The sequence below is a fragment of the Abrus precatorius genome, unplaced genomic scaffold, assembly GCF_003935025.1.
Source record: "Abrus precatorius isolate BTA unplaced genomic scaffold, Abrus_2018 Scaffold6, whole genome shotgun sequence".
Classification (NCBI taxonomy): Eukaryota; Viridiplantae; Streptophyta; class Magnoliopsida; order Fabales; family Fabaceae; genus Abrus; species Abrus precatorius.
The window spans coordinates 19,702,271-19,728,179 of NW_020874406.1; the positions used below are offsets into that span (position 1 = coordinate 19,702,271).

At 33.2% G+C, this 25,909-nt stretch overlaps 1 protein-coding gene across 10 annotated transcripts; it reads right to left on the reverse strand.

The window, feature by feature from the left end:
* Window positions 1–3,713: 3,713 nt before the first annotated feature.
* LOC113869535 (mediator of RNA polymerase II transcription subunit 25) lies at window positions 3,714–25,122 on the reverse strand. Of its 10 annotated transcripts, XM_027505901.1 has the most exons (17): window positions 23,457–23,941; window positions 22,945–23,179; window positions 22,274–22,423; window positions 21,457–21,487; window positions 21,000–21,063; window positions 20,473–20,603; window positions 17,623–17,832; window positions 17,422–17,487; window positions 14,791–14,998; window positions 12,535–12,602; window positions 11,609–12,433; window positions 9,562–9,615; window positions 9,333–9,361; window positions 6,182–6,250; window positions 5,986–6,070; window positions 4,976–5,062; window positions 3,901–4,886 (listed from the first exon to the last, which is right to left on the reverse strand). In XM_027505901.1, the coding sequence occupies exons 3-17, from the start codon at window positions 22,321–22,323 to the stop codon at window positions 4,371–4,373; spliced, it is 2,493 nt and encodes an 830-aa protein (XP_027361702.1). In that variant the 5' UTR covers window positions 22,324–22,423; window positions 22,945–23,179; window positions 23,457–23,941; the 3' UTR covers window positions 3,901–4,370. The 10 variants fall into 10 exon arrangements, with proteins under 10 accessions (XP_027361700.1, XP_027361702.1, XP_027361701.1 ...); XM_027505900.1 differs by lacking the exons at window positions 22,945–23,179; window positions 23,457–23,941 and adding an exon at window positions 24,588–25,016; XM_027505903.1 differs by lacking the exons at window positions 22,945–23,179; window positions 23,457–23,941 and adding an exon at window positions 24,588–25,016 and having other exon boundaries at window positions 22,157–22,423.
* Between the last annotated feature and the right edge of the window lie 787 nt (window positions 25,123–25,909).

A 25,909-nucleotide genomic window follows, 5' to 3' on the forward strand; every position in this document is an offset into this window, starting at 1 on the left:
TTACATATATATTAAATGAATAAATATTTTTATTTAAACGAGTAATGATTAATTATTTCATAACACAAATCTTACGATAAATGATAATCTACAAAAATTAATAATTAATGTATCTAAAAATATATTTTTATTTCTGATAGTTAGGACAAAATATACTAATAATTAATTTTATAATAAATAAGATCAGGAATAGTATTAAAAAAAACATCAGAAATGGTTTCATAGGCATTGAATCTTGTTAACTACTTCCTTCTATCTTCTTTAAAGATACATTCTAGAAAAATTTATTAGCCCTTTATAAAAGATATTTTATATTTTCTATGAAGTTTTTATTCTATAATTTTATGAAGTTGATGGCAATCTAAATTAAATTCAATAAAGGTAAATGCTAAGAACGGAATAATCCAAACTTAAATAAACATAGAAGGAACGGATCCTTTATTCTTTTTTTAAGAACGGAATCGTGTTCTGAACAATCCAACTTAAATTAACAAGGCTTCATCTGTGCTCAGCTTTTCTTTTATGGATGAAAATATCCGAGAATGAGATATTATAAAACAAGGATATATTCTCCTTTAGTAATTGTCTAATTCAATTTATCAATTATTCCACTTTTCAGAATAAAAATATAAAATAAAATAAATCGAAATGAAGCATGCCATTAACTAATTGTTTAAAAAAATAAAACTATAGATTAAAGTCTTCTTAAGCTACTCATCTAATACAATTTCATATCATATATCAACCTCAAATTTTAGCTGTCTTTAAAGAGAAATATAAAATTTTGAGAAGTTATTTATGTCAATGATTATAATAATAAATTTTGTTCATGGTAATAAGAATATTATTATACTGATACGTAGCAATATGTAATTTTCATGATTGTCAAACAATAACTTCATAGTGACATTATGAAAATAATCAATTTCAAATCTTACCCAATTAGATGATTCTAATTAATCTTTCACATAGAAAAGAAAGGACAAGATGTATGGAAAGAGTTATTGACCATACATGTATAGTCTTCCTTTTACTCGAATGCTTTTGAAATAGATATAAACCACTTCATCCCTTATCTTCCACATACTTGTACTATCTACACTAATCGCATTATGCTATAGAATGTCTTTGTCGTTCGGAGGAGGAAAGAAAACGAAAACATAACCATTAACTCACCAAAAAACTGCAAGCCACAAAATAGTAGCTTTTCTTTGTTCTTGAAACCCCGTAAAGTATGGGCAACTGCTACAACTTAATATATCTGAAGGAATAAATAAAGGACAAGTGTTCCTACGTACACTTTCTCGATTTGCAGATAACTTTGACAAAGTAATTTTTTAGCATTGACATAACTTTTATATAATATAATGTGAAATAATTTATGTTGATATTATATTTTTGTAAATTTCAAATTTAATATTCATTTTATTATCTTTTAAAGAAAAATACATATTAACAGTATCTCTTATAAAAAGAGAAAAGATTATCTTCCTTACTAAAGAAAGTTGTTAAATGTTACTTGGGGTCATACAGGAAATTAAGGTTCCCACTGACACATAAAATAGCAAATAAGTGTAAAAATTATATATCATTGTCAAGTCAATTTTCAGAGGAAGTAAATTAGCTAAACCCTTTGTGAATTGTAGGTCTATTGGATCTATCTTCAAGTTAATATTGAAGATGATAAAGATGGAATTACGAGCAAGAAGAGGAGAGGGTTCCTACAAAGATATCTGACGCTTAAGTTAATGTATATTTTAGTAGAATAATATTAAATGAAATGACAATTTGTTTGATAAAGTGATGCATGTCCCTTATGTGGCTGAGACGTATGAGCCATTGCCACAATACTAGAACTTTACTTTGAGATAAATATAGTGAGGAATGAGCCTTGTAACTATTGAATTGTCAAGAAGCTCTTAGCATGAGAAGTGTGAGCTGGTGATTATGATTCTTTGTAGTTGGAAAGTAAACTAGCATATCTAATGGACCCTAGATAGTCCTTAAAATTTGTTACTCAATTTATAGAGAAAATTTTTCATTAAATAAACTAACAACTAGTGGCAACATGTTAAGAACAACCCTCTAAATTTGAGACTAGGGGAAACCTCCTACAAAAGAAAATAGGCAAGGAAATAACATTTTCTAACAATTTGATATAATTCATAAAACCTCAATAATAATTTATCGTACTTAACACCAGAAAGAGAGATATGTAAAAATAATTGTAATACGATCATGGACTTAAGATCCTTTAAAAAAAAATCTTCTCCTCAGTGATGTTTGTCCACTTAATTAAACCTTCATTTAGTTGTATTCCATAGATAAATTCTTTTGCAATAAAGAAAATCATGCAACATATTTTGGGAATAGAAGGAGAAGATATCATACATAACTTGGAAAAGGAGATAGGCCTAAAGTGTGAACAAACTAATGTATTGTAAGGAAATTCATCCCATCGAAGGAATCAAAACCACAAAGATGACCTATAATGTGCAAATGCTCATAGATTTTGCTGATTGATATGACCCATCACATTATTTTGACAATTGGTTTGTGGATGGTATAAAGAGCTCATTCGAGGTGCCACCAAAATTTGAATAGGTTAATCCAAATTTGGCTTATGAAAATAAGGTTCTAATATGAAATAATATTCTGAATGAGTAGTTCATGATTTTTATGAATAGTTACAAGAAAAAATTTAGCCACCTTGTAAGCTATGAAATGAGAGGAAAGGCGCCAAAATGAATTGCTTTGGAAAATTAACTAACCACCACCAAAGTATTTGTATACTAGTGCTAAGAAGAGAGACTAGCGATAAAATCCATCAATGAAAGGTTCTCCTAAATATTGGAAGGAATGAGAAGTAGTTGTAATAAACTATTTGATCTCTAAGTACTATACATAAAATTCTATCGCACACAATAACAATGCCGTAGAACCATCACGACACGACATAGACTCTTAGCACTCCCTTGGTGTCCATAGTGTCACACTTAGTGCGGTGATTGGAGTATTATGATTTAAATCTTAAAATTTTTGTCTTTACAGGTTTTGCATATAAAATCTTCTTTGTACTTCCTACACACAAAATAAAACCAGGGTAGCTCAATCTAGCAAGATTCCTAACAGCCCACAACATTTTTCTGATAGACTCTGGCAATTCTCACCATTTTTAACCAAGTTCCCAGGTGCATTCTCTAATTCCTGGGAGATGCATCTCTATTTGGGGAATTTTTAGCATTCTCGAGCCATTTTTATTTTATGTTCTCATCTATAATATACTTTTTAGCAAAGATCTATCTTTTTCTTAGCCTATCCATTTTTTTCAAACGGAAAATAATTCATTTCTTTTTGCTCTCACTGAAAATGTAAAGATCGCCGGTTTATATGTTTCTCTTCAACATATGATTGCCATGTTTTACAGTTTTTTTTTTTTTTAACATTGCAGAACAGACAAAGCGATGTGATTACATTTTTCACTATCCATTTTTTTAATTATTATACCATTTTTATTATTATTTCCAGAATTTGTACACATCTAAAATTTAATTTTTAGATATATAAAAAAATACTTTCAGAAAATAAATTTCAGATGTGATTTATGAATGAGTTTTATAATTTAATTTCCGTATTGTATCAAATACACTTTTTAAAAAATAAATTTTGAAAGTAAAATAAAAAGGTAAATATAATTAACAAAAGTTTGTAGCGCAAAAAGTAATTTAAATGAAGCGAACCAAAAAGCCCACAAAACATAAAACTGAAAGGGCAAACACAAACCAAATGATGAGACCAATGTTAGCGATCAATAGTTGTAATGGACATTTGGATAGCTTGAGATGTTTTATTTTGGAGTTACAAAAAGATGCTGAAAGAGAAGAGAGAGCACTTGTTAGTCAACGTTAATGAAAATGTTTCAATTAAAGGCATTTATCATCCAATGCATTTCATCCTCATAGATTGTGCTACATCAAAGCACGTGGTTCCACTAGATCTCTCCGTCCATCATACTCACGAGGCAATAATTTGAGCTTGGTTTGTGAAAGTTATGCAACTAAGATTATTGTTAATCAGGGTCTTACAAACACGATTTTTAATATGGCTTTGTACCTACCATACACCCAATACTTTCTAGCATGTTCTCAATATAAATTTTAGCTTCGGTTTTTAATGGCTCAATTACTAAAGAAATCAAATGGACAAACTACCTTTAATCTGTGATTTGAACCTCTCAGGGAGAGCCACAAAGTACGAGCTAAATACCTGTGACTGGATGCCAGAAATCTACTAACATATAAGTTTCATGTTCACAGTGATGCAACAGCATTATAGGGTCAGTTGTGGGGGGAACCATATGAAAATTTGAGCTAACTCATGAAGCCCCCTCCACCAATGTTTGTTGCTCCTTGTGATGAAACTTGTCCCTGAGAAACCAACTGTGACCGTCCAGGACCTTGAACATAGGCTTGACCCATTCCTGCCCCAACCATCTGTTGTTGCTGGGGAAGTTGCTGATGCTGCAGTTGCTGTAATTGTGGAAGCTGCTGCTGTGGCTGTAGTTGAGAGAGTTGTTGTTGTTGAAGTTGAGGTAGTTGCTGCTGCTGCTGGATTTGCGGAAGCTGCTGTTGTAGCTGGGAAAGCTGTTGTTGTTGGACCTGAGGAAGCTGTTGCTGCTGTTGTAGCTGCTGCTGCTGCTGTTGCAACTGAGGAAGCTGTTGCTGCTGTTGTTGCAGCTGAGAAAGTTGCTGTTGCTGCATGTGAGGAAGCTGCTGCTGCTGCTGTTGCAACTGTGGAAGATGCTGCTGTTGTGATTGCAGCTGCTGGTGCTGTTGCATTTGTTGCTGCTGCTGACTGGACAGTTGTGGCTTAAATACAACCATGTCCTGCTTGCATTCGAGGATTCAAGTAAGTAGGCAAGGTATAATTGATCCATAATTACAATAGAGCCTCAAAGTCAGCAACTAAAAGTTACCCCAGGAAAAAGCATCCCAATCAAGCGGCATGCTTTGTCAGAAACAGAGAGTAGCAACGTCTGTGATGGTAATTGAATAACTGCACACTGAAATCAAACAACCAAGTCATCATCATAACAAATCCCTCCTGCAAAAAATGAAATCATTGGTCTACAGACGTAGGGTAGACTTAAAAGGTTTACAGGTTAAGGCATAAAAGTTGGAACAAGTAATTCTTCGGATAACAATGTTACAGCAACCTAATTGAAAACCACAGAAAATTTGCATTATACCGAGTCCAAGGATGTAACCTATATTTAAAGAAATACTTCCACAATAGACACGTAAACCAGGTAACTTGTTGTGAAAAAGATGATAAAAAAGCAATTAAGATAGTTTGAACATATGCAAAGGTAAACAGGAGACACTAGTGAAAAGAGGAGATATGACTTTTAGTTTGGTAAAAAAAAGGTGTAGAGAGACTCAAAAGAAGTCTAGAAAAAATTATTACAAGGAATCTGGCAATAAATAATTTCTCAAAGAACTTGGTGTTTGATCAACGCCAATAGCATCATATGATCCATATATAGTGAGATAAAGCTTAGTTATTGGTGTTACTTTTTTTTGTCAAAGCTTCAAACAAACCATCTTCCAAGTAGAGGCACACCCAGTGCTCCCCAGTAAACCCAAGGGACATATAGATAAAAATCAAAACTAGCCTAGGATGTTATCCAAACAGCTTAAGCCTTGACTGGTCATTAAGCCAAATCATTGTGAGACAGATAAGAATACCATGTAACTTACACTAATCTTTTTATTAGTGACAAGTTTTATTATTAATTCAACCCTAGCTGGGATTAAGTTGTTTAGTTGAAATGCTCATAATACCAGACCTAAAATTCAGGAGCAAAAGCTGGAGGGACGATGCCAAAAGAAGTATTCATGAAAGCATTGACAATGCGAGAAAGAAAAACTAATCAAAATTTAAGAGAAGGGGGCCTCTAATATTAGAAACCTAAAGATAACTCACCAACTTCTTTTCTTGTAGCTGCCCAAGAAATCCATGTGGGTTCATTGCCCGAAAAACTAGGAAATCTGCCTTTCCTACATATTGTCTGGCAGCAAAACAAAATGTTAGGACCAATATATATATATATATATATATATATAGAGAGAGAGAGAGAGAGAGAGAGATAAGCATGTCAAAAGTTGAATTAAAGAATTACTTGTTATTCATGTGGTCCTGAGATATAAGCCGAACTATTTGCATCACAGGGGGCCAGTTTGCTGCAAGACTGAGATCAAATAAAGTAATATGTTAGTAAATCTAGAAAATTAATGAATTTAGCAGAAGATATAAGGCATCTAATGATGATTTAGTCAAATAACAACATCAAAATCAATTAAGCTTGGACTCACATCAGCATTGATGCAACAACCAGTTAATGTAAAAAATATAGGCCACAGAGACAACATATTCACAATAAATGAAATTAAAAATGAACATAAAAAATATCCATATCAATAATCAAGAATTGTATACTGCATATTCACCTTCTAAGATAACAAGTCTAAGAAAAAAATAGAGACTATCTTTTAATATTTTGACTTTTTTAAATCTGAAAAAAAAGAAAGATTTTTTCATAATACTAGTGTCCATCTACATGAAGGAGTTGGCTCAAATGTCCGAGTCCACAAAAATTAAAATTTTAATTAAACAACTATTGAGGAGTGTCATACAGGTGTTAGAGTCGAAAACATGCGTGGCACTCCAACACTTAAGCAAGAGAAGTTTCCATATAAATCTTAAACTTAATTTAGAATGATTTTGATAAAGCTGACTTTTAGGATAGAATTTGAGTGCTTGAAAATATGCTTTAAAAGAGCAACACATGCATTAAATACAAGTATGCAGTATCATTAATGAAACAAATAAGGCCATACCATAAGTGACAATTTTTGTTTAACAATTTGAATAAGGGACATTTGCCGAATACCTCGAGTATAATAAAAATTTTCACTTTTTCATTTGAAATCACTAAAGGCATGCATTTAACACCACTGAATTAATTGGCCAAAATTTTTTCATTTTCCCAATTAAATTCAGCTTCAAACAGACAAAATATACTCATCCTGATCAAGCATCATTAATTTTATGAAACAAAAAATACAGAAAAAAATATTAACTGCCAAGATATGGAACAAAAGATAGCATCTATTCTTCTGTAAAAGTTGCCTTTTATTCGAAAGCAACCATGCTGCCCAAAAGTTACCATTTAAACACATGCTCAAGAGTTAAAAATAATCACTGTTCAAGACATGGTCATAATTAACAATAAAAGATCAAACGTTTTAAACAAAATATACAAGTAAATAACAAAAAAGTAAAGGAAACAAATAAATTTCAAAACACAAACTCAAATTTCAATTTCAACTACAAGACATCTTAAACATTCAATAAAAAGTGAAGACGGGTGTTGCTCAGAGAAAAGAATAAAGGTTGAGGGTTCAGGGTTCAAAAGAGAAGTGATTTGAAGTTCAGAGTAGAGAAAGAATGAAGGGCATGTGTTGCTGGAAATAGTGTGGGTGGGTGTTGGTCATATGGTGCGGGTGTCACATAGTAGATAGAAGCATGTGAAACTACATCCAATTAGGGATTTTTTAAATTCTAAAAACAGGGACAGCTGAACAGATTTCTCAATTTTTCACACACCCCTCCCCAGAGAAAAAAGATATTGTTCAAAGGGTAAAATGAATTTTTCAAAACACCTCACTCTAGTGCCACTGTGGAAAGTATTTTTGGGTGCGATTGTGGCTGCTACAGCCAGTATTCAAACACAGCTATTCAAACTTTCTAGTTGCTCATGACACTCCAAACCATTATACCGTTGAAGCGCACTATTAATAACTTTGAGAACAACTAAATGAGAATATAATAATCAGTTTAAAAGAGCTCTCCAATCCCAATTACAACATTTGTTTGAATTTATTAGCAAATTTAGCACATTGGAATATACTTAATGCTCCCCCTTAAGTTGGTACATAATATAAACCAGTCCAACCAAGAATTAATTAGAGCTAATTAACAATATTATCCATAGTTGAAAATTATTCCAAAATGTGTTGAATGTGATATACCAAGACTAGCTAGCACAAATCTATGGCATAAATAGCTCCAAATACTTCATATTGCTGATTTCTTTTTATCTTGGGTAAACCTAGAAATTCTGTCTGTGCACTACCATAAATGAACACGACAATCAAACCTTACCTTATTAGGTGAGGTTGGCTAAATAGAAGAATGAATGGCAATGGACTCTTATCAAAAACACAAAAGTTCAGTGAAAAAAAATCTAGAACAGGGTTTCTCCCAAATCCTTCTTAGGTCCTTGTCTAGCCCTTTCAACAAACTATCCCCATGTGATTTGACTTTCTCATTGTTACCACCATTTATATTTCTATCATTACTCTTCCTTCAGTTTCATAGTGAGGATCTAGCCAGATCTTGATCCCTCTGTATCTTTAGTTAAAAAATTTGAATCCAACTTTCAGCTACAAACTTGTCGACCCATATTTTGCTTACTTTGCATTACAGCCATGTGCTGATGTAGAAGCTAATAAACTATAGTTCATTTAACACTCTACATCAGTCGTACAGATACAGGACACTAGTTACACTTAACAGTCAAGTATTAGCCCAGTTGCATTGTTGATCCAGGTCATAAAGGATTAAACAAAGTTTGACGATGGCTGACTACCAAACAAAACTCGTCTCTTCATCAAGGCCCAGGTCCATCTGTGTTTGGAAGGGAAAAACAAACATAACACAAATAGATTCTCCTTTGCTGGTGCAAAAATGCGGTATGATTGCACCCTAGCATAAATTGAAAATAGATAAATCTTTATTCTGATAAAAAGCTGATGTAGTATAAATTCCTTTCAATCAGCTTTCTGTCACTCAACATAAATTGCTGACATTGTTTTGTCGTTTCCTACGAGAGATTCATTTTATTTTTAAATTCAGCATAGTGGTTTTGTTAACTTATCCTCTGTTGCATTTTCAGGGTCTTAATAGATAATATTTATTTTTCTATTAAAAAAATCATAGCATAAATTATTTATCAATCAAAATGAACCCAGTACTAGAGAATTGTCTCCTGAAAACCATCACCAAGGAATTCAAACCTTTTGACAAAACAAATAAGGCAGGTGAAATCAGTAACTTCTTTGAAACTTAGGTTTAAAGATTAAAATCAAGTCAACAGCAAATGATGATAATGATGATGATGACAAAAACAATATTGTCATACACTTCAACCACATATAATATTTTCCAGATTTCTTCTGGGAAGAGATAATACAACTTCCGGAACTTACTTCTCAGAGGCAGAAGAACTCCTGTAACCCTGTGACAAAGAAATTATGCATCAGGATCAAACAACAAAGAACTCACCAGTTGCTACAAAATTACATCAATTGTCATAGTTAATAATGAGACTGAAAAGGCCATAGTAACAGGGATCTGACCATAGGCTGGCCAAATGAAAAACAGAACTCAAATAAATCAAAATCAGAAAAAAAAAATATCATGGATTTGAGAACGTACTTCAAGTTTGGTGATAAATACCGGCTGTCCTTGTCTTTGGCCAGACAAGCTTCCCTGCATAAATTTCTATTGTTAAATACATAGAACTAATTCACAAGCATGCTAACAGTTTAGCACTTCCCAATTATTATTCAACAATTCAGAATTATGAAGATATAATTACAACCATCAGTCAGCATAAATATGATAACAACATTTTATGAAGATCACTTTGATGAGATATGTGAAGATTTCCTAGTGCTTATTTAAGGTAATTTCAAAGAAGAAAGAACTAAGGAAAACTTGTAGTGCACCCTAAGCTAAGGGCATATTAGACTAGGTGTACCCAGTGTATATACAAGAATAGTATAAATACACAGAAAGATACATTATTAGTAAACCTCACCAAATGAATTCCCTCTCCGCCACTCACTCTTAACATGTATCATAACATTGCACCAAAACCAGTTTCTCATTAAAGAACAAAAGCAGTTACTTGATGGTATTTCTGAGAAAAGCTTCCACAAATAATGTCACTCAGGTAATTAGATAGCACTAGTAGATTTCTTCACAAAAAAAACCCCCCATGTTACTCTCGCTAATTTCAACCATAACATTCTGTAAGTTCCAGTTTGGGATGCTGTTTTTAGCTAGAAGAGTAATTTTGTGTAGCACAAGCCTTGTTTAAACATACAGTTGAATAATAATAGTGTTAAAACTTAAAAATAGGAAAGCATGTTGCTTCAGCCACACACATTTCTACTCTTAAGTGTGTTTGGATTAGATTATTTAGTGTTCAAAACAGCTAGTATGCAAAAGTTTACAGATAAAGCTATAGAAAAAAAAATTACTGTCCCAAATTAAATCAAAACCAAAGATGCTACAAGTTAACTTATTTAGTTATGTATATCTGTTCTCTTAGTTTTCTTATAATTTATTTCCTTCCCATCCATTTTTTTCATTTTCTCCTTGGTGCTCCATATGTAAATTTCCGATAGGTCCCCTCGTATTTTCGATATGAATTGGAAATACTTTTAAAACATAATCATTGAAAAGGTTCGCACTGGATTTGAAAACATGGTTGGCAGTGGGTCCAGCAAGCTGACAGTTGTCTCACATCAAGCTCTGGGTACCATGTTGAGATGAGATAAAAAAGAAATGTGAAAATCCATGTTAAATGACACAGCAGAGGCAATATATACTGTTGATACAATAATTACAAGGATCCTTAATATCTTAATCCCCATAATTAAAGGGTTGAATAATATATTTACATATATTCCACCCATCTGCATTCATAGAACCACCTTTATATTTTCCATACATGAGGCATAATTGTATATCACAAAATAGGACTTTTGGACAAAGACAATTATATCAAATAAATAATGAAAAAAAAATAAAGGAAAGAAATCAATGTAATTATGATAAATAGGAACAAAAATGTTTTGTTTTAACATTAGATAAAGCTCTGGCACTATGCAATGAATGTCGTACTAAGAAAAAATATGGGTAAAATGAAAAACAGCAAGCATCTACATACAGTAGATAATTGCAACACACAGGCTGAAGTTCTCAACATCCAATACACACACAGACAATAATGTGTAAAGGCAAGATTCAAACAAGTGATAAGATGCCAAAATGTTGCCATAGGGAAACCATAATAGAAAGGGCACTGAAAAACAGAAATTGCAATCTGGAAATAAGTCTAACTTTCTCCAAAATTGAATGCCGATCAATAAAAGTTAAAATTGATGAAACGGTAAACACCAGTGATGCTTTGCCCACCTCACTACTCTTAAGATTCATATATAAGCTTTAAAAGATATAAGAGAAATAGCACTTGGTTATTCTTACATGTATTGCAAATGATGATAAAGATAATAGGATGCCCATCATGCCAAACAAAATAAATTAATAACAGAAAAATGATGAAATAATAATTTTTATATTAGGTAAAATTTATACTAAACAGACTAAAATTTTCAGTAGAAAAGAGAAGGGCAATGTTGTAAACGTCTGATGGATGAACTTCTATGTGGATTAAAGGAGGAAGTGAACATACCTCCCAGACCTTCACATATTTGGATTGTGCAGATTGCATACCCCCTGATGCTTGTTGAGACAATGGCATATTGGGTGCGGCACTGTGTGGCTGCATGCCTGATTGTACTTGTTGAGACATTCCAGGAGTCGGAATCATTGTGCCAGTTCCAGAAGAGACAACTGATGGACCAAGGCCATTAATTACATTTTGGTTCATATTAACTCCACCTTGCACCATTTGGGGCCCTGAAAGGTTTCCTTGGCTCATACCAGGTACCTGTTGTCCCATGCTAACAGCCCCTTGAAGATTACCCAATGGTTGTGACATGCCAATGTTTGAACTTGAAGGCAAATTAGAAGTGGCTGAAGTTAATGAACTAAGACCTGAGTTTGGTCCAACCTGTGTAGGAACAGTAAGCGGTCCAGAACTAGTTATTGATGTTATTCCTGACTGTCCAGATGAAAATACATTCTGAGCTGCAGGCACTGAAGATGCCATCCCACTAGATATCATGTTTGACATGTGCATAGCAACAGGAGTCTGACCCATTGATGGTAGTCCCATTGAGGTTCCACCACTTAACACCTGCCGTGCTTGAGAGAGATTGTTCAAAATGTTCACATTGGCCTGGGCAGGATTCACTGGCCGTAAGGGCTGCAACATTGACACTGTAGGCTTTGTATCCTGAGCATTTTCATTATTTGTTATAATATCTTGAGAAATAGAAGATGGAGAAGATGTCTGAAAGGTTGGAACTCCTTGACTAGTACTAGTAGCACGAGGAACAGATGAATTATTAGGAAAAGCAGGTGCAGCTACCATGGAAGTTACAGGAACTTGCTCCTGAAGAATTATTATGCAAGTCCAGGTTCATTTGAAAATATTGAGTCAGAAAAACTAAAACCAATCCCCATTGTTTAGATATGCTAGGGGCAAGGGCTTACCACTTTTACAGTAGCAGGAGCCACATTCCCAGCAGGAATTGATTGCCGGTTTGCAATAGATCCATTAACTAAAAATCCACAGAAAAATCATGTAAACTATAGTAAATCTCCAACCAGAAAAGCAAAATAAACCACTTACATTTGTTATCAACTGCTGACCAGTGACCAAACAAACAGGACTACCCCAAAGCAACCACCTAACAGCTGTTTTCCTAACTAACCTTTCAATCAAACAGACAAGACAGTAGTATCCATATTGACATGAGAACGAATCCTACTCATTTGGCCATGTTTGTTGTGGTTGGTAGTTTTAGGTTTAGAAAATTTTAAAAACTAAAACCAATTTTCAGTTTTATAATTTTTAGTTTCAATATTTGTTTTCAAATTTTAACACCAAATCTTAAAATGTAAACAATACAAATTACGCATTCTCAAACCATGCTTATTTTATGACAATTTGAGGATGAGGGCAAGGATAAGGGGGAGGGACTGGTGGCAGCAATAGCAAAGATGGACTTGTGGTGATGGTGATTATGGATGGTAGTAGCAAGTATAGTGGTAACGAAAATGTTAGTGGTAGTGACAAAGACTTAGTGTGATGGCAATGGGGGTGGTAGCAGCACAAATGATGATGATAATGACGGGGATGATAATTGTAGTGACTGCAACAATGATATATGCTGTAATGGTAGTAGTGATGATGGTGGTACTTACAACAATGGTCCTTGGCTAGTGGTGGTGGGTGGTAACAGCAGTTAACTAGTGGTAGCAATGACAATGATGGTGGTGGTAGTGATGGTGTATATTTTAGGACAGATGAGACAAATGATTTGTTTTACAACCAAAAACGAAAACTACTTTTTTTGGTTTTAAAAACTGAAGTAAAACTGTTTTCAAATTGAGTTAAAAACTAATTCAGCTCCATTTTAGCCGTTTTAGCAAACAAAAAAAAACTGAAAACTTGCAACCATCCCTAAAAGGCCCTTAACTTTTAGATGCATAACAATGTCATGAATAAGTATTTCCAGATCAATTACTTCTACAAAATTCACTGCTGCAACATTTATGCTACTATGAAAGAAGTTATAAGAATAGGAGAAATGCATTATAGTACATAAATTCTCCACAACCTTAAGATTAGCCGATATATTTCTCACCTTTAGGAGGGGGGGAGACTACAATTTAAAATTGAAGAAAAAACCCCAGCAGCTGTAGGTTTTGCAGTTAGATATTTAATTTCAGTGTTAGAAATAAATAAATAAGGTAATTGTGGGCTGATTTTATGTTATATATTACTAAGTAATTATGGTAACTGTAAATCCTCATATTTATAACATTCTTCACTGCTGTGTAATTGAAACACATGGAACTTATCACATGTCTCTCATTTTTTCCCTTACTCAACATAGTATCAGAACCTGGTTTTGATTAAAGGATCTGTGGGTCATAGGCCCACAACTATGAAGCATTAAACCAAACCTTAAACTAAGGGGGAAATCTGGAAAAAAAAAAAAAAAACAGCATCTCTAATATTGGTTATCAGAATTACAATGTTACAACTTACAAGTTTCAAAAAATGATAGAATTAAACAAATCAACCGGAAGAAAGGCAATGGATAATCACAGACAGGAGGACAGGATACCCTGAAAAGACTAAGTGCATGTTTGGTTCAGCTAATTTTGAAGAAATAATCATTTATTTTTATTAACTCCGTTAGAGAGCTTTCGAAAACTTGGCATTTGTTTTTCTAAGATTTAATCATTCCTGGACATGCTATAAGGGACAGAATGCCAAATTAAATCCATCAACGTAGCCAGATTCTACAAGTTCAATGTACTTAAGAGATTCTGTTCGGACAAAAAAGTAAATCTCCCTAGGAAAGTCATGAAGACAACAGAGTGATAAATGGACTATCCCTATAGCCCTAGAAATTGCAATTTACTAAAATATGAGAATTCTATTACAAGTTCAGATACTGAAACAAATTACATAATGTACTAAAATACTCTCCCTCCCTCCCTCCCTCTCTCTCTCTCTCTCTCTCTCTCTCTCTCACACACACACACACACACACACCGCAGCCACACACAAAAACAGATCTTCTGAAGAAAATTAAAGATATATACATGTGACGTAAGGATAATCAAGAAATATAAAAAAAAAAGCCAGCAAACTATTTAGTTTCAGAACATGACACTGAAATAGTCTGAAATAGTCTTTGATTAAGAGATGTGTATACAGAATGTATAAACAACCTGATGGCATAGAAGTTGGGGGTGCCCCTGTAACTGGTGTGACAGAAACTGCATCTACTTTAACAGGACTTTGATTTGAAGGTAAGCTTGTGATCCCAGAACGACTCAAAGCACCCCAGGCTTCCCTGAAACCTTCTGATATTAAAATAAGAAAATAAGGGGTTTTAGCCTCAACTGGTGGATCAGCTGCTCTGCTATTTCGTTTTCCCTACAATGCCAAAAGAATATGATCAATATCATGACAAAACTCAATAGCAGATAAAAAGAAAATAGTTGGTCTCTTAGAATGACTGTATGAACAATGTTGTTACTTTTATGAACAGATTTTCTTATTAAAGTTGGTTATTTTTAATAAAAAATGTTCTGGTGTTACTATATTTCATGTTCTCTGTTCTCTCTTCTAAAATTCAAAATTAATTTGCTACCTCTATCAAAATTTTGTGCACTGATAATCCTCATTAATATTAGTCTGCTTTGTTCCAATCTTTTTTTTACTTCACAGGGCATTATTCATCAGACCATAATTATCAATCTCTGAAAGCAGCGCATATTGACCAAAGCCAAAAACTCTATAGCAGGACAGTACATGGAATGGCCACTATTTTAAAATTTTATATAAAAATTATATAATATATATAAAAGCTCAGAAATTTAGAAAAAAAAAACATATAAACAATATTGTTGGTTGCAATGTCGGTTTAGGAGCATGGGAAACTATCTCCAATAAGGAATTTTAAATTCTAAAAAAGGGAAGAGAAATATCAATGTTACTCCTAAAAAATACCCCAAAACAATGCCTTTTTGTCATAAAAGTGATTTTTTAAAAAAAATTTTACCATAATGCTGCAACACCATTGCTATAACCACTATCTAAAATAACTTTACTATTCAAATTTGTAGCGAACTATGACCGCTCTGCTTCACTTAGCCATTATTGATAACTATGCATCAAACATTATATGCTTGCATGCCACAACAAAATAGTATTGCTGAAAGGAAGATTTACACTTGATTGACAAGCTCATACCCCTACTCTTCATCATCATTTCCCTCTTCGATTCTCAGGTGATGCACTTCTCATGATATGTAACTTAATCAATTGCATGTCTTTTTTTGTCTTCAAAAATCAAGTTCCATACTCTCTTGTTTCCTAACCAGAATCTCTATTCTTTTTCTCCTCATGGTTTTTTTAGTACATTTTTTGTCTATCATCTCACTCCAAATAAAGGTAAACTCTCCGCCAAATTATAAGTGTGTGTTTTTCTTGACTACTCCCGCTGCAGAAAGGTTATCATTGCTACTCTCTGTTGCTTCAACGATATATTGTTTCCACTAATATCACTTTCTTTTAAACATTTTTCTTCTTCTCTTCTTCCGTTGACAGCAGCTCCAATAATTGCTCCCACTCCACCTCCCTTGATCACTTAAGAGTGACAATCTCACCCTCAATTCATCTCTCCTCCCTCTGACACTCCAAATGTCCTACTCCAAGAACATTGCCTACACTAAATCTTCCCATTGCCTTATGCTAAGGTATTTCAGTCTTCTTACAATCCTAATACTTTATATGCTAGCACTTACAATTATATTTATCTATCTCATTTCTATTTTTCTTTTGTTTTTTCCTTGGATTCTATGTTAGTTACCAAGACTACAAGTGAAGCCTTAGCTAATCCCAATTAGATACAGACAATGTTGGATGAAATGACTGTTTTTCTTTCTAGTGGCATTTAGGAGTTTGTCCCCTTGCCTCTAGTTAAGACTACTGTTGGCTGTCATTGCCCATTGGCTTCATAGAGTGAAGATTGGACCTGATGATCATATTTATGATTTACAAGGTTGCCTAGTAGTTAAAGGATATACACAAATCTACAGCCTCAACTATGGAGACAAGACACCTTTCCTCCCAAGGCCAAGATCACTTCAATGTGCCTCTTTTGCGTTGGTTGCCATTTATCATTAGCTTCTTCACCGATTAGATATTAAAAATGTCTTCTTGCATGGTAAATTGCAAGAAGTGATTTACATAGACAAAGCACCTAGTTTTACCACAAGTGATTCTTGCCTTGTTTGTCAATTGTGTCATTCTCTCTATGGTTTTAAGCAATCCCCTTGTACTAGATGTAATGTGAGACTGATCACTCTGCCTTCTCCATTCATTCTTCATCCAGCAAGTGCATTTATCTTATCTATGTTGATGATACTCAGTTTGAATACATTTCTAAGAAAAACGGAACATATGACATATGTGCTTCAGCTTGAAAGGAAGTGTTAGAAAGCATATTTATCATGTGTTAATATTTGTAAATAGCAATTACTATAATTAAGGTACAGTCATTATCATAATTAGGGGATTTGATTGATTCTTTGTACTCTAATATATGATTATAAATACAAGTGTGTGGACATCTAAGACCCACAACATTCATATATTTCTCTCTGTACAAACATTACTAGTTCACAGCATAAATTCTTCTACGTCAAAATTCAGTAGTGAATTTTCATTGCCAAATAAAAACCCATTATTTAATTTTAGACAGCATGCATATAATATGTTTCGTTTGCCATCCTTTTAAAAATAAACTAATAAAGACATTAACATTTTAGTAAAGAGTGATATGCCATCCTCACCGCATTGTAGATGGCTTTAATTTTGGGAAGTTGCTTCGGGCAGATGACTGACATAGAAATAGAAAACTGCATGCAGAAGATCACATTCCATTGATCATAAATGAACAATTAAAAATGAAAAGAATTAGAAATTAATTAAGTTCACAGCAAACAAAAAACATAGTGTGTCATTAAATAAAATAAAATAAAAATAAAGAATACCTGAGGAAATGCTTTAGCAACAGCTTCAGCATCATATAAACGGTTCCCTGCGTCTGAGTCAATGGTTTCACTCTGCTCTAGGTTCTGTGGTCGCGGAACATAAACTGGTGTCTGCAAGGCATAAGGATTACTTGCTGCAACAAGGATACAATGCTTATGCATATCCACATTCTGCTGATTAGGGCTTCCATTTTGAGAATTTGGGAACATCTAAGCATTCCAAGAGTGAGGTGTGAGCATCAAAATCCACCTTTTGAGGCCAAAGAGATGTCCATAAAGTTTCTAAACAACAGTTATAAATTATGTACTTATTTAGGAAACCCTATTATAGGTTATGAACTATAAGGACATATCACACTGAAATTGCTAAAGACTACACGCACAAAAATGCATTCAAGCTATGAAAAGATGTCCAAAATAAGTGTATGGAGGTCCAGGTTCTAGTACACTGATGACATGAGTAATGACAGAACAAAAGACATTAAAAGAAACGAATACATCCACTGAATAGCCTAGACTCTCCATAATTGGAATTTGGAAAAGAAAAGCACAGATTCCAGAAGCTTGAACAAAGTAGCAGCCACAAAGAACAACGTTTCAGTCCAAAGGGATTACGAAACATACACACCTCTCTTATATGCAGTCTTAGGGTTGAACTCATTTCTGACACCAATGCCTCCTAGACCCTTTTTAACCCATGTCAAACACTATTCATTAAGTGTCTAATTAAGAAAATATTTTTTGTCGGCTCAAACACTTAAACTCAACACCTCCATACAGCTTGGATACTTGACCACACTTTTCAGTATGAATGGATACACACTAGTATTGTTATTAAAAAAATTCATTTTTTTAACTTTTAGAAGAGTTAGCTTTAAATACAATATAAAATATGAAGAAATCATGCCTCTTCCTTTTTTTCTGTAAGGCTCAATATCATAAAACATACAACACCTAGCATGTTGGTTTGAGCTGAATACACCTTTTTTGAAAGATATAATTTCATCTTCTTGTTTTGGGAATTTTTATAAAGAGAACAAGTGCTTACATAGTAAAATAATATTCCTTAATATTCTTTTTTAAGACTTATTATTATAGGAAATTGTGTGTCTGTGTGTGTGTCCTAGTATCTTATATTTTAGACATTAGCTGTATTGAGTATTCATGTCCATGTCATGTCCAATACCCATGTCAGTAGGTACTTCATATCTACCAATTAAGCTGTTCAATATTTGTTATAACTCATAACTGCATTCTATGACTTCTATCTAATAGGGAAAAACATTGGACGGTTTTGATGCATTTTTTTGGATAAAAATAAATTTAAAAGAAAGAAACAGAAAGAAGTATAAAAGCTGGGGGGCTAGGGGCTCCTGAAGAACAGTGATTAAAAGCAGGAAAAGAAAAAGACAGGCTAGGGACCTTTTAATCCATTTAAATTTTCTTGACTTGGCTCTAGTTTCTGTGATAGCAGCACAGCCAACCCCAAAATGCTATAATATCACTATAGATTATATAATTTATACTAAATACACACACAAATGCTTAAAAATGAAAAGATACTCAAATTCATGATATCAGTAATTAACAATAAAAAATTCAAATGTCGAGCTAAGACCTAACTCAATCTCAAAAGTTAGCTTATAAAGTGAGGATTGTTTTAACTTTTATAAGCTCTTATTTAATCATATTTATACTAAATATGGAATTCAACACATTCTCTTACACTCAAGATTGGACATTTAGAACGTGAAAATTGTAGGACTAATTTTTTTTAATATTGTGTGGGGAAAGGTGTGCACCAGGTAGGTTGCACTGAAAAGCCACAAGGCTGGGTAGGTTGTGCTGAAAAATTCATGGGACCAAGTCAATTGCATTAGGAAAATTTGCGGGGCCAATTTTTTTTTTCAGTGAAGGGTGACCTAATATCATTATTAACCATCTTCAATTTAGGCTAAGGTCTAACTCAACTCTAAAAGCTAACTCGTAAGGTAAAGATTGTTTTAACCTTTATAAGCTCTTATTTGGCTTTATTGTAATTGATGTGGGACTTCAACAATAAGTGTAAAGAAAAGCCTAATAGTAAATAACAACAAAAGTCCAGGAAGAGCCACTCTTTTGAGGCTGCCCACTGTTGCATGGAGGAGAGAACAGAGAACAAAACAGGGGGTGTCAAGTGTTCGAGTTTCAAAAAGAAAGAAGAGTGAAGAATAGGTAGCACCAGAAAACCGCCAGAGATGGGTGGCTCTGGTTGCACAAAAATAAAGAGAACAAAGTGGGGTCAATCCTCAAACAGAAGAGATGAGAAACATGGGAAATTACTTGGGTTAGGGTTTTGAATATTCTGATAAAGGTTGGAAATGTCGGTTTTCCTTACTGTGATCCACCATAAGTTTAGCTTAAATACAAACATCCACCATTAAAAGTTAAAACTGCACTGCAATATAACTATCACTGTCATCCACCATAAATTTAGCATAATTACTTGAATAATTTTGTAGGTAATTTTTTTTTCACATACTCAACCACAATATTATATTCACTTCCAATAATTAAACATGGGAAAATTTCCAAGTACCATAACTATCACATTGATCCAGACCTTGTCCTACATCCCCCAAATGTTTACAGTTTACCTACATTCCATCTATTACATAACAATATTATGATCAAAATAAAATATACCCAACACATAGAGTAACAAAGCAAAGCATCATATGTATGTAAAGAGAGTGAGAGAGAGAAAAGAAATAAAAGGAAGCGATATAAAGGAATAATAAGGATCAGATATATATCAATGAAAATTGAAAGACTACAAGCAAACAGGAAACTAAATGTAGACATTCATACCATCAGAGCTTCAGCAAGCCCTTCAGCAATTGCTGCATCATTAAAACCACCACCATTAAAGGGTATAGATGATAGCCACGAGAAGAAAACATCTGGGTCTCTTGTCCAACCAGTCCGTTGCACAAGGAAACCTGCATCCGATGATGCTCAACTAAATAAAATAGACTTCGTAGAGTAGTCAATTGCATATAAATTTGTTAGTGTAAAGCTAGGAAGAATTTAAGCAGCATAATCCAAGAGGTTATATTTTCAATAAACAGTGATTAGATAAATTTAATAGTGCACAACACATAAGTTGCACAAATTATATATTTAAAAACTATATCTATCTGTCCTTTTTCTAGCAAGTAAGGTAAAAAATTATTTGAGATGCAAACCAGGTGTAAATAAAAATAACAAAAAAAATTAACTGGTACAAAACAGCTGAAACAGCATTGTTCTGAAGTTTTGCAAAAATTTCTGGATGAACAGTTTATAAACATCTATAATTCATATAACATGAAGAAAGAAAATTTGCAAAACTATACCAGAATAACATCCGTGAGTATTATAGGTGACTAGAGCAAACTCCACATTAGAAGCAGAAGATTTCTGACAAGCAAAGGGGGGAAACATAACATTAATATATGAACCATATGATCATCATCAGACAAGATAGAAACAACATCACATCTACTAGCATGATTTCAATAAGTAAACTTCAGACATCTCAAAAATCAATCAACAATGAGCTAACAAAACCATTTTCGAATAGTGACTAACAATATTAATATATATGATAGTATTTTTCCATGTAGAGAGAAATTTTAGGCTTAAAGCATAGCTATTTCTTTTGGAAAGTCCATGAAAATAACTAACACCTATTCACCAAATATGATATACGACAACTAAATCAGTAATGTGCAGTGACACATTAGATACTAGCATTTTCCTTTCCTTTTGCCAAAGATTGTGAAATTTTCATCAAAGCAAAATGTGTATTACCTGCCCTGTTGAGTCATTCCCACCAAAACCCCTGTACAAATACCATAATAGGTTAAAACAAGTGCATGTGCATCACATCCTCTATGACAATATACAAGCTTTAAAATAACTTGACCAGTAAGACAGCAGGAGAAAACTGAAATGCACATATAAACAAAAAGAGAACCTTAGAACCTTTAGTCATATTGGCCAATGCATGGTTTCTATTGAATACCAAAGTCCTAAGCTGATAGGGAACAACACTAGCTATGTTAAGCTAAGACTTCACTTGAATTCCAAGTAAGCATAGCACAGAAGCCAATTTCATTCATAAAAAAGGTCATTTGCAATTTTTGGTGAATTCAGTTCACTGTCCTCTGGGTTAGAGCTGTTTCTTTTGGGCTTTCAGGTTTCAGCAGAAATAAAAAGATGATGGTTTTATGCCTACATGCTGCCTATTGATGCATTTGACAGGAAAAGAATGTAAGAATATTTAAGTCTTCTACCCTATCTTTAGATTTATTGTAGGATTGCCTCAGGACCTTCCTCAATTCACTGCTTATGGCCTCTAAGGGACAAGATCAGAGAACCTTATTGTATTGTTGAATACTTTTTGTAGAAAAAGGAAATTTTATTAGAGAGATAAGAAAATATAACCAAGGGAGGATAAGAAATCCTCCAAAAGAAAAAACAAAAGACAAGATAAAACAAAGACATAAACCTTAAGAATGTAACAAGGCTGACCATCTCTCTACTACATCATAGGATCAACCTCCTTGGAGCAACAGTGACCCAAATAGAATATAAATCATAACAAGTTTAAGGGCAAGAAGTCAACCCTAAATAAGTGAGCATTCTGCTCCAACTAAATACACCAGATGACAGCATAAACAGCTTGCTTCATTTTACTTTGTTTTCTTTTTGTCCCTCTGTTCCAGAGGGATATTTTTCCCACCATCTCTTTTAAATAGTCATCTGTCCAACAAACCTTCAATTGCCATCAATAAAAAAAAAGGTGTTATCAGTTGCCTATGGTACAAGAGGACTTCTTCTAAGTGAATAAATAAATACTTTTGCTTGGCCCTTTAATAATATTTATATCTTTGAGAGTCAGAAAATCTCATAATTCATATGCAAATATATTTTTTTAACAATATGCTTGACAAGGTTTTGCTTTTACAGTATGATTAGGAACCAATAATTGGTATTGCTTTTCCTTTGTATATTATTTCAAGCATGGTAGTTAAAATTGGGAGTTGAATGGTAAAATTGCACAATTTGACGATTTTGGAGGCCTAAATGATTTAAATCGCAGCAAAAATTATTCCCTGGTGAAATTGTAATGAGATAGGGAGCTAAATCATAAAATTGGGATTCACAATAATTTCATGAAATCCCATATTCAGATCCAAATCTCAACCCAGTTCATTCATAACCCAATGGATATGGCCCAATTTTGAAGGACCTGACTTATATTTCTGTTCCAACCCTAAGTCCTGATGTCCTAACCTAGTCATCCGTCCTTCTTTTCTTTCTTACTCAAACCCTAGCCAACATTGGTGACAACCAGTCTGACGATGCGTGACCTGGTCTGCAGCCGGCCATGATTGTGGCTTCTGCACAAACTTTTGGTGGTTTCATTTACTCCAATCTTGCTCTATTCTTCTCTTGGGTTTTCTTCTCATCTTGCTCTGTTTTTCTTATCTTGTTCAACTCTGAAAATGACTGTGTTTATGCCTTGTAACTTGTCAAAAAACAAAAACTTGGTGATTTGTGCCACTTTGCGTTGTTACTATATGGATTATGCATGACAATCATATGGAATATGGATTATGATCTATCAATGCAAGTTTTTTTAAGTGCTTTTAGTGAGTGATTTAATGGTTTTTTAAAAACTTTATGCTATTTTATAAGCATAATGAATTTATATGCATGTATATATGATTTTTGTAAAATCTTACAATTTGATTTGTGGTTTGTATTCCCCTTTACAATTTGAAGAAAAGTCCAATTTTAATTACCTTGCTTTGAGTAAGGAAAACTTGTAATGACTACCACTAAAGATTGGCTCAACTAGTAGGATCAAATAGCATCAACAAAATGGCATTGGGTTTGATTCCTTATGGTGCTCCTTCATAGGTAGGGCATCTATAAGTACCACCGTAACCCTCCTTAAGGTTTGTTGCATGACTAAATTTGGAATTGGGTAACCTCCCCTATCCCAAAACTTATTAATACTGCTATCTAATCCAGAGCCAGAAGGATCAATATACAGAAGTATTTAGCCCAAAATTCGGAGCATTGCACTCCAAGCAAATTGAATGAAACAATAGAGAAAGAATCATAGTTCCTCAAGGATCTTGCAAAAGATTATCAGCAAGCCCAAATAGACTTCTCATGTTCATATAACCAAGAGAAAGACATCACCAAAAGAGCCTGTCTTCTCAACAACAGTGGTAAAGACAAAAAAATGCATCAGAGCTTTATGGACAAATGGGCACGATGCCAAACATCAGTAACAAGACTCAAATCTAGTAGTAAAAGTCAATGCCCATAAATAACAGTTTCCCTCCAATAAACTCATTACCATTAAACAAAAAAATTCAACAACGACGAGCAGCAACATGGTCTCGTAGCTACTAGCTCTACAAGAAACAACTACATGTTTCAATCACCCAAAAGAAAATAAATATTTAAAATTGCTATTTCAAACAAATGCTTAAACTGACATCTAACTTCACCATCACACCAAATTTGACATAATAAAAAAGTAGGATTTCACCACTAAATGTAGACGCCTATCCAATTGGAAATTCAAACCATGCTTAAACTATTTCAAACAAAAAGATTAAAACTTTCCTCTAACATCACCAACACCTATGGACTACACCACCTCAAATCCTGAACACCAACAACACATTAAAAAAAAAGCGTTTCGCCAAGAGCAACAACATTTATATTTCTTTTTCGAAATCAATAAAAATCAACCAAAACGAACCACAATTAACGCACGGCACAGAAATCAAAGCCTTAATCCCACCCAACTCACACCAAAAAAATTAAAAATAGTTAATCCGAAATTCTTATCGAATTGTAAAAAAAAAAAAAAGAAGCAATTGATATGGAAAGATAAAATAGAAGAGAAGGGGAACCTGATAATCTTATCAAGGTAATCCACGAGAATGTTCTGCCAATAGGGTCCCATAGCAGCGGTGCTTTCGACAGCAACGATGAGCTGTTTCTCCGCCATCTGGCAAAATTCTAGGTTTGGGATGCTGCTGCTGTTGTTGTCGTTGTCGTTTTTGGGATTGGGATTGGGAATGAAACGTATCTTGCTTCAGTTTCAATTTATATGGGGAATTGAACAATCATGTTGCATAGTTGGAAATTTGGAAGGGTGCATTCAAAGGATTACCATAACAGCAAAACCAAATGAAATAGTAGAATCACACTCTTTTTCTTATGAGGATTTTTTCCGGTGTGGGGATGATTATGGTAGCTAGTGCAGTGACCACCCCGGGGAGAGTGAGTGTTTGGGTTTTGGTGTTGCCTTCTTTTGAATTTGATTTGCCCAAATGCTTCAGAAGACTGTTGTCAATAAATTGATAGCTTTATTAAAAGTTTCCACCAATACATTGTAACTGTAAGTGGATTCCCTTTTTTTTTTTTATTTCTTTGCTTTTGTCTGAAGGACCTTAGAAGAAGGGATCACCTTTAACGTTTTTTTGTTGGTCAATTCGAGGAAATTACCACCAATGTTAATCTCAATTCCCTTTTTTTTTTATGTTGTATGAATGTTTTAAATCTAAATAAAAATAAATTTCATATAAGTATTACAGTTTGTTAAACTAAATAAAAAATTTATATAATGAACCAGATTAAAAGTGATTAAAGCTTAAATTGATTCTTATTGTTATAAAAAGCTTTGGAGGCTGAATTGTAAAAATAATACAATCATACAAATAAAAGATTGTAAAACTTAAATACATAACTCTTTAAAATAATAATTACTGTAAGAAGAACAATAAATATAATTTATAAGATAAATAATATTAACACAAGTTTATATATTTCATTGGAAATATTAAGTTTAAGTTAGATAAAATCATGAGTGCTAATGTTGAGTATTTAATTTAGTTATATTTATTATAATTTAAACTTAATATCACATGTTAAATTATAATAAATCTATGTTGATTAATTCATGTGTTTGGTAATATTATTTTTATTTATTTTATTTTTTAATTAAATATTTTTTCCTCTATCAAGAATTTGTTATATTTTATAATTTTATCATTTTAATTATTATTTATTTTTTCTATTTTTTTATTTTTTTAACAAACTCATTTCACATATGACATTATTTGGTTGAGAAAAGAAATAAGAATATGAAATGTGAAAAATAAGTAAAAAAAGGTAGAAAGAAGTTTTTATATGTGAGAAAAATTTAAAAAAAATTATGAAAAATTTAACT